The sequence below is a fragment of the Jaculus jaculus genome, chromosome 4 (assembly GCF_020740685.1).
Source record: "Jaculus jaculus isolate mJacJac1 chromosome 4, mJacJac1.mat.Y.cur, whole genome shotgun sequence".
Taxonomy (NCBI): Eukaryota; Metazoa; Chordata; class Mammalia; order Rodentia; family Dipodidae; genus Jaculus; species Jaculus jaculus.
The window spans coordinates 23,771,546-23,781,265 of record NC_059105.1 but is presented as its reverse complement, the minus strand read 5'-3'; the positions used below and the strand labels follow the sequence as shown (position 1 = coordinate 23,781,265).

The 9,720-nt window shown below is 44.6% G+C and overlaps 1 protein-coding gene across 5 annotated transcripts in view; it reads right to left on the bottom strand.

The window, feature by feature from the left end:
• Nucleotides 1-262: 262 nt before the first annotated feature.
• The window catches only part of Lrrfip1 (LRR binding FLII interacting protein 1), a 137,353-nt gene continuing 127,895 nt past the window's right edge, over nt 263-9,720 (bottom strand). For 4 of the 5 annotated variants that reach the window (XM_045146935.1, XM_045146938.1, XM_045146939.1 and 1 more), the window contains 5 exons: nt 6,458-6,507; nt 4,571-4,688; nt 3,965-4,044; nt 2,479-2,583; nt 263-1,128 (listed from right to left, as the gene is read on the bottom strand). In XM_045146935.1, coding sequence (XP_045002870.1) covers nt 1,018-1,128; nt 2,479-2,583; nt 3,965-4,044; nt 4,571-4,688; nt 6,458-6,507 — 464 coding nt within the window. In that variant the 3' untranslated portion in view covers nt 263-1,017. The remainder of the gene's footprint in view (nt 1,129-2,478; nt 2,584-3,964; nt 4,045-4,570; nt 4,689-6,457; nt 6,508-9,720) is intronic. The other variant, XM_045146937.1, reaches the window with a different exon arrangement.

Genomic DNA, 9,720 nt, shown 5'->3' with positions numbered 1-9,720 from the left:
AAAAATCAACAAGCAGCCTGCCTTTCCACTTCTGTCCCAAACAGTGCTGGGTTGCCACACTCTGGGCTTCTAGTGTTTCCATTTACTTCTCATCTAGGTACACTGACTCAGTGAATTTTTTTTTTTTTTTAAGACAGTGAAAGAAAATGAATTAGTCTGATGTGGCTAAAAACATTGAAAGATGAGCACAATACACATCAAATACAAAATCTTAAAAGATTTTCTTTCTCAGTGGGAAGAAATTAAAAGCACATGGCTCAAGTCTCTTAACATTTCAGTTTTTATTTTTCTAAGGTACATTCTTTAAAAGAAGTTAACAACTTCATTTCCAAATATAAGGATTAAATAATGCAAATGAAAAGCTGTCATTTTCAGTGAAGCTATTGCCTAATTACCCTGGAAAAAAGTATTTTTAGGACCAAACTGATGCAAAAATCTCTTAGAAAAACTTCGTTTGTCGCCTGTAAAGAGTCTTCTTAAGGTCACTTTTACGTTTCGACCATCGCCTTGTTTCCAGTGGGAGTTTTGCTTGGTAATGGCTTGTGGTTCCACAGTGTTTGTGTGTGAAAAGCAGAGACTAAGAGATACTACTGGAGTTGCTCGAGCTGTAGGTTCCACCACAGAGAAGTCCCAACGTCACATTTCCCCCTAACCTTCAGCAAGACACATAAAAGAAAATCAAGTCCCACCTTAACCTTGACCCTGACCACCCCTGTCAGTGGCACTGAGAGGCTGCTGTGTGTCCAGTTCAGAGCTCCCACGAGGTCCAGTGTGCTTATGAAGAAACCTGCAGGCTCCGAGCATTGGCCCAGGCAGGTCAGGGGTCTGCAGACAGAGGCATCGAGTGTGCTGGGCTCCTCAGGTGACTGACCCCCACATGGGAGCACTACGCCACAGCTCCCGAGGCTTACTTTCCTCAGAGGCAGGCAAGACACAGCACTCCCGACAGCACAGAGAGAAGCCCGTGAGGCCATGCCATGCACCCGAGTCCCGGCCAGCTGCCCACTCAGCTGGTGCTTACTGCTGGGACAAGAGCGCACTCCTGTTGGCTTTCATCTTCTCCAGTCGCTTCACCAGGTGGCCATTGCTCACCTCAAGCTCTTCAGTCTTATCCAGTGCGGAGCGAAGCTGGAAACAAGGAGGAAAGGCAATGAGCTTAGGGGAATGTGCTCCCATCCAGCAGGGCTCTGAGAGGCCACACTTCTGTCCTACTGCAAATACAATTACAACCCAGGTACACTGAGATCCTAAAAGCACGTGTGTGCAATGTGCCTGCAGTGCCCTTGTTAACTTAAAAAGCTGTGCACAGTTCATGGTCTTGTCACTAAGCAACATCCCTTCCTCTGGAACCATTGGACCCATGATAGGGCACTGTCCTTTGGGTCACAAAAGGCAAGTGTGGTGAGGCAACAAATACAAAGAGAGCAGAGCCTGGGCCAGATGGAGGAGGAGGTGCTCCATGTGAGGGAGCTGGGAGCAAGGAGAGCAGAGCATGATGGCTTGAGGCCAAGTGGTCACAGCCGGAGGCAAGTGCCTGTGACGGGGAGCCAGACAGGAAGCCACATGCTCAGGGAGCTCCTGGGCCAGCAGCAACAAGGCAGATGACTGGCCCTAAGGAGGAAACACAGCCACGTGGGCTCGGAGCTGTGAGTCTTTAGAGCCCAGCCCACGGCTCTGCTTCCCCACCTCACTAACAAGGCAGAGCAAGCCCTCTTGGCAGGAAGTTTCCCAAGTCAGTTCTAGAGTATTCCTGAGAATCACCATCAAGCTTAACCTCACAAAACACCAAACACTGAAGGGGAAGGGGGAGAGAGAATAATAATAGAATTAGGAGGCAGAAGTAGGAGGATCACCTTGAGTTCAAGGCCACCCTGAGTCTACATAGTGAATTCCAGGTCAGCCTAGACTACAGTGAAAGCCTACCTCGGAAAAACCAAAAAGAATTAGCTCCCCAAGATGGGACATGTGCCAGTTATCAGGTGTGAAGAACAGAAAGCTGAGTTTGAAATAGAGAAATAGCAATTCTGTTAATACCCACGGCTGCATGCTCAGCAGATACTGTAATTATTTTCCAAATGAACAAGGTTGCCACACATCCTCAGGAAGGTGAAAGACACCACAGTCAGAGTGTGGAAGGGCAGCTCACAGTCCTGGGACACCTCAGAGGCACTGGTCTCTGCCCTGCCCATTTCTCCTGGGCGTCCTTGCCCAAGTTCACCCTGTGTATTCAGGTGTAAGAGGGCGGTTGCTCCTGTACTCAATAATAACATGGTGTTCATGGATGTGTCCTGTGGTCCTGTACTAGGGGCTAGGGGTCCTGCCAGCTGTGCTAAGGTTGCCTTGGGAAAGAGGTAGCACTTAAGAGCCATCAGGATGAGCAGTGAACAGCTCAGATGCGGTCAGTCCTCTCAATAATGACCTAGAGGGACAATCGCCACCCATTCTTTTTCTAGAAGCAGCCTAGGAAACTTGATTTACCTCTCTTTGGAGTTTCCGCTTTTCTGCCTTAAGTTCATCTTCTATTTTTTCTGCATTTTCAGCGGCTGTTTTATAACGTGATACTTGGCTCTCTAGCCTTATTACCTATGAGGGAGGAAAAGCCATTGGTATAAATTCACACACCTGTTTCCTTGTGCCTTTTATTGCATTTGAGCTCACAGGGCATGGTTTAATAAAACAGGAACATTGGGGTATATTCAGATTCTAGTTAACCAAGCTACCTGCTCGGATGTCTGAGTGATCTTATTTTGTCACCAAAAGAACTTCTTTACTTTCTGGCCTGTTCAAAGGCTAGGGTTTTTAAAAAATTTTTTATTTATTTATTTTTTTTAAATGCACATCATTTCCTCTGTGGAACTGTTCTGCTGTAGTAGGTCAAGACAGAACAATGCTGACCTTAGTGAATCTCCCTGTGGTGACAGTGTGGAAGATCAGGAATGGACAAAGGGACAGCAAAAGAAGTAGGCAATAGCCACTGAAGTAGTGCATGCCCACAGACCAGTACTTGGGAGGCAGAGGCAGAGGATGGCAAATGTAAGGCTAGGCTGTATTACATAGCAAGACCCTGTCTCAAAACAAACAGACAAACAAACAAACAGGAAGGTGGCTTGGGCAGGCAGTGGCAGTCAAAGCTCTGAGGTGACAGGCAGGGCTGAGGCCTCTGGCAAATGTGCTTCTTCAAATGCTGTACTTTTCTTGTGTGCAGTGACATCTTTGTTTCTAAAACATTCCACAAAGTTCTGGCCACACTAGGGGGAGCTGGCCTGGCTGGCAGAGAAAGACTAGACTCTAGGACAGAGGGTTGTCCCCACATGAAGTATGTGTAACAAAGTAAACTATTTTTAGAAAACAAATTTAAAACACTCCTAAGACACATTTACATGAACTGATTTCTGCCACTGTCATTTATAGAGCACTAATATCATTATGACACCCAGATGCTAGTAACAATCTTTCCTTCCCCTCTCGATCCATCTGTAAGCAATGCTTTGCAAGACAGCTTGGTGGTGCACATGTGTAATCTTAGCACTTGGGATGTGGAAGCAGGAGTATCAGGAGTTCAAGGTCATTCTTGGCTACACAATGTTTGAGGCTAGCATGAGATTCTCTCTCTCAAAAAAAAAAAAAAACCAGTAAATAAAATAATAAATAATGTCATGAGAGACTTGCTGCCTTAATCTGCCCTCAGGATCTTTTGTGGCTCTAAAACCTCTTTGTTTCTGTTGGCTTTCTGTCTTCTAGACACTGAGTGCACGTGCGTGTGTGCGTGTGTACATGCCACCAGGCATGAGCTTCGAGATCCTGACTGTCTCCCATTTCTGTGGGCACATGTGAGTCCACACTCTTGTGCTGCTTGAATTCCTGTAGTCAGGCTTGCAGCCATGGAACCATCTACCAGCTCATAGGCCCTATTTCTGGCTAATATCTGTCAGCTGCCCAGGACTATTTTAGAGTATACACGTACATTTTGTTCTAATGCAGTTATCTCTTGCTCAGATTTTGCAAGTTTAAATTTGAGGTCGCTGATCTGTCTGTTGGCATCCCCTAAAGGTGAGAGAAAAGGAACACAGGTTAAGTCCTTGGGCTTTGAAATATAAAAATAGTAGTTCCTAGGAATCAAGCCTTTCAGCTATAACTGCCTTGCACACCTGTCAGTTTTCACCTGGAGCTCCATGGAGCTGGAGAAGGCACAGAGAATGTGCTTCACACCCCTTGTGTACAGGCAGGAGACCCCAGCTGAAACAGCCCCAAAAGAGATGATGGGAAAGGGACTCTGGAGAGTGACTGGACACAATCCCATAACCCTGTTTTGAGTTTATTTGAATAAAATGTTTTTCTGCATAAAAACAGATCCAAAGACTGCTGTGTTCAAGAAAGCAAGTATGGTTTCCATCCCTGCCCACCCATGCATTCTAAGACATCAGCTCCATTCTGCACACTCCTGTGGCCCATCTGCCCACAAAGATAGGCTTTTGTGCTTCCAGGGAACATGTGCCAATACCAGCCACTCTCTGCCATGGCTGTTAAGAAACTGCACATGCAAGAGTGTCCTGTAAGAGTTGGCATTTACTTTGTAGATCCATGACATGCATGTCTGTCCCATTTTCCAAGACTCCCTCCTCAGACCATGGATTGTCTAGCTTGCTGTTCTTCTGTCTTCCTTCCAGTTGTCCTTTGAGTTTCTTAATCTGAAAACATTGCCGGTAAAATATGTTAACTTCTCTTTTGTACAGAAAACTGAAAGACTGAAGTTAGCCTATTGCACCCAGAATATAATGGGCAGGTGCCTTGAGGTTAGTGTTAACTCCAGGAGCCAGAGGCAGAGGTGAAGGGCCTTGCAGGAGAGATTTATAAACAGACTGCAATCCACCCTGAGCTCCACCAGCCAGGCAGCGTATCCCCCTCCCTTTAATAGAACCAACCCAAGAGACTAAGTGATAAAGCTTCTGTTGCCTCAGAAAGAAGGTAGTACAATGAATGAAAAAGAATGATTTTTATAATTTCTGGCATGAATTGTTTTATAATTCTGGTAAAAAGTTATTTCTATGATTGAAATTCTTCTGGGATTCAAAAGGAGACTATATATAAAATATATAAAGAAACCTAGAAATAAAATAAAATATATAAATATATATAAATAAATAAAATAAAATATATAAAATACCTAGAATGTTAATCTTTGAGTGGGCAAGTCCTAAGTCTTTGGTTTATTCACTAACAGACCAAAGGGGACCCTAGGAGCCCTCTGGATGCAGAAGCATGGCAATCCAGTCAAGCTGCAGGTTATCCCACAGGCACACACCAGCCTTTAAGGAGAGGGCCTTGTAGGCCTCTTCTCCTAGAGACACAGAAACACACATGGTTTAAAGGAGCTGACAGCCAGTCCGTTGGATGTTCTGGTATCTAGTGTTTGCTTTCATGTTTAAATTCTTTACATCTCTGCAGTCACTGTAGGTGGTTGCCCCCCCCCCACTAAACACAGACCTTGGGTGCATGGTACATGCAGTTTTTAAAGAAGCAGGTACAAAATTTGCAGACATGCGTTCTTAAATGAGCACAGGATTGTCCAAGAGACTCTTTCCCTGTATCTAATGCTTTACCCAGCTCTGAGAGATTCTAACAGAATTGTAAAAATTTTCCATGATTTTGTATAATTTTTATCCTTATGCAATTAGGAAAAATAAGGATTCTCTTCATTGTAAGATGTTTTGAGAGCTTTCTATTTTGTATTAGGGTAATTTTCAAAGGTACTAATGTACCATAATATTATAAGCAATTAAGGAAAAGAAATACAACTTACAGCAGCAATACTGAAACACACACAAATGCCCTGTAAATATATTTTTCCCTGTTATATATTGACAATGACAGAAAGTGCTATGCTTTTGCACAATATATTTCCAGTGCTCTGTTAAAAAAAAATAAAGCAAATACATTTGACTATGAGGGAAAATTGGAGTAATTGAGTTTCTTGGAAAGTGGCTGACGAGTAACTTCACAGATAACAAGGTCACACAGGAGAGCTGTCCAGTATTGCCTGAGGTCAGAGAGCCATAAAGATAAGAGGCGGTCTAAACAATTTGGATCAGTTATATGCTGGAAAGGGAGGCTAATTGCTGAGGGGGCAAACTCATGTGCATGGACAAGTAGAAAGGAGAGGGGTGGAGTGTGTCATATTTCTGTCCCTCCATGGTCAACTTCTGCTTTCCATAGCAATGTTTCTTCTCAGCGATGATTTGTGTGGAATGTGCTTAATTCTGCCCTGTGGCTTTGAGCTCTCCCTATTCTCTGCAGGACATACAGTGTTGTGTTTGGATAACAGAATCAAGACAACATGGCTGCCTGGCTTGGTAATTATTTTCTGGCATGATGTATTTAGGGGTCTCCAGCATAAGAAAAAGGTAAGGATGGGAAGAGGTGCACGCTTCCAAGGTAATAAAATAAAAAAGACCATTACCTGTTCCAATAAGCATTCCCGTTCATCAATGAGCTTTTTCAACCTATAATCTGAAGAAATCAGAAAGACACAGGGTCAGACAAATCTGCAGCCGGCACCTTTCAGCATGCTGCTGATAGACGAATGCATGGGCAGGTTAGTGAAATGAGTGATGAAGGTATTATACACGTACCACGGTGAACGAGCCACAGACAGGACGGGGAGCTCAGCCAGGGGGTGGTCCCAGCCTCCCGACATGCTTCTGGTCAGGACAGCCTCCGCCTCATGCAAACAGGCTAATCTTCTACTTAGATAGCATGCAAGAATGCTAGGAAATCACACTGCAACACAAGATCTCACAAGCTTCATGGTTTAGCAATGTGCAAATATGCACTGACAACTGTAGTTCGAAGTTTCCTTCCAAGGTTATGTTCCAGACTTAGTTACTCTTCCCATTTCTCTGACTCACTAACGCTAGCGTTTGACTGCTTAGTCACAGTCTGCTGACAACACATCTGCTAACCCAGTTATCAAAAGCTATCATTGTACTAGTAGAGTGTTCAGATCCACAGGGGAAACTGAGGCCTGGTGAGTTCACAGCAGTCTCAAGGCATAACTGGCATGACAGGTGCATTGGTTGGTTGCAGCCCAGAGCCCCCATGGGCATGCGTGCTTGCACACTCATTCAGACAAGGGCAGCCCCAGGGCAATGATCAGGAGACTCTTGAAGCCTGGCAGCCAGTCTCAGGATGCCCCTGACCATTGCCCTTTATGGTCTTCTCCAGATCTGGACTTATACCTCAGGAGTAGGACCCAACTCCTTGTTGGGGCTCCCATTCCTGATGTGACCTTCCTCACACACTACCTCCAAATTCTTCAAAGTGAAAAATTAACTGTGCTTAGTCATGTGCAAAAGAATAACATATAAAATCCATCTATGTTTTCATTTAAAAAATCACCCAGCCACATCCTAATCCATTACCTGCATTCTCTAACTGTTTTTTTCAATGACCTTATTACACTGTTACTCTGGAAGGCCTGAAAGATCAAAATAAAAGACAGCAGAAGCTGGGTGTGGTGGTGCACGCCTTTAATCCCAGCACTCGGGAGGCAGAGGTAGGAGGATCGCCGTGAGTTCGAGGCCACCCTAGGACTACATAGTGAACTCTAGGTCAGCCTGAGCTAGAGTGAAACCCTACCTCAAACAACAACAACAACAACAAAAGCCAACAAACAAAAAAAGACAGCAGAAAACATTAAACAGAATCTTGCTTTTCCAATCCCTGGCGTCCTGCTTTAGTGTGCATACAGCCCTGTGACTTCTATTAAGTGTTTTATTCTTTCCTGGTATCAAGTTGACCAATACTCAGTTGCTTTTTGTGGGTATAAACTCAGCTGTTTTATCCAATAGCACTTTTCATCTTATCACATATATTTTATACTCCTAGTGACTATATCAGAAAAAGAACTTAGAGCTAATGTATTAACTGTACAATTCTAGTATTTTTTTCTTGGAAGATGTCAAATATCCTAGAACGATAGCTAAAAAAAAAAAACAAAACAAATGTTAATATGTCATAGTAGTGGCAGTGTAAAAAATACAGGCAGACTGACTCTTAGTTTTACGGCGAGATACAGAACTTGTGGGGAAATACTGCACAGTATCAGAGAAGACAATGAAAAGTGAAGCTGGAAGAGAGCAGAAGGAAAGAGCTGCAGGCACACCTAGATGGTGTTCCAGAACAGGGAGGCTGCAGCAGGAGGAACCAGCCTGGGCTACACACTGAGTTTAAGGTCAGTCTAGATTACTAGGCTGCAGAGATGGCTTAGTGGTTGAAGTGCTTGTCTGTGAAACATAAGGACCCAGGTTCAATTCCCCAGTACCCACATAAGCCAGATGTACAAGGCAGCACATGTGTCTGGAATTTGTTTGCAGGTGGCTGGAGGCCCTGGCATGCCCATTTTCCATCTGTCTCTTTTTTTCCTCTCTTCCTCTCCCTCCTTTCCTTTTTCAAATTAATAAATTACAGAGTGAGAACCCATCTCTAAGTAAATTCAGAAGTATCTGATGTGAAGAAAGTAGAGTACTGCTGTTCATAGTGTTGAAAACCAGCATATCTGGCTGCTGGGTGGACAGAGGCACAGCCTGCCACGTTTACTGTGGTACCCCTAAGCAAGACTAAGCACGCACAGCTACCCAACACGCACTCAAGGAGCACCCATGCTAATACCTGCCACCTGAACAGGTGTAAACTAGCCCCATAAAAACTGGGATGACAGTCTTCAGAAATGAGACACCGAAAAGACGAAGCAACACTGTCTTGAAATCAGAGCTTTCTTTATACGGGGAAGTTAAAATTGGTTGGCTTTCAGTAATATTCAAGGACTACTTTTTTTAAAATCTGATTTTTAGTATATTAAACTCTAGAAAATGTACTGGTACGCATTTTAGAAACCCATGAAATGGGAAACGGAGTTAAAGCCATCTAGAAAATTCTTGAGGTAGCCAAATAGATGCTGGGGGTTCTCCAAGTCTCTAGTTTTGGTCACCCTGGAGCCTGGGTCTTCTAAGCTCCTTCACTCCAGGGTTGCCCAGGGTCAAGCAACAGTCCCGGGTCTGACTTCACCACAGGCAGGTCTCTTCAGAAGGGAGAAGAAGTGCCCTGACGTTAAGTGGCTTGCTCCATAGTTGCCAGATGTATTTTGCATTGTGTGGGCTAATTTCACCTTTGGGGGTCCTCCCCCCACTGCCTCCTCTCCACATGTCTGAAAGAACATGCCTCTGCTCTCCACGTCACCTCACACTGACTGCTGACTGAACCTCAGTTGGCTTTCATCGTCCCTGAGGCCACTTCCTCTTTCTGGTTTACAGCCCTGCATGGATGTTTATCTCCCTCTTAACCACCAGAGCAAGCAGTGTGTAAGTGAAATGTGTAAGGGAAAAGGATGAAATGTTTTTCCCTGTGAGACAAAGTGTGCCGTATGTGACCGCCACACTGGATCAGCAGTGTTCTGAATACAACACCCTTCCTTGTCCTTCAGGTCACTGGGAACACTCTTACTATGTGCCCCCTTGGCACAGAGACCATGGTGACATGCGGCACAGTGTGGTCTCCTGGGGGAGGGGGCTGACCAGCATGAAACAGGAGCTCCAAGCCCTCTAAACGCCCGGAGATGACCTTCCAAGGGCCTAGTGAAATGAAATTTAAATGTTCAACCCACAAGGTCTCCAATTAACTGGAAACACCATCTTGTTCTTTTTAGATAGGGTCTCACGATTCTCT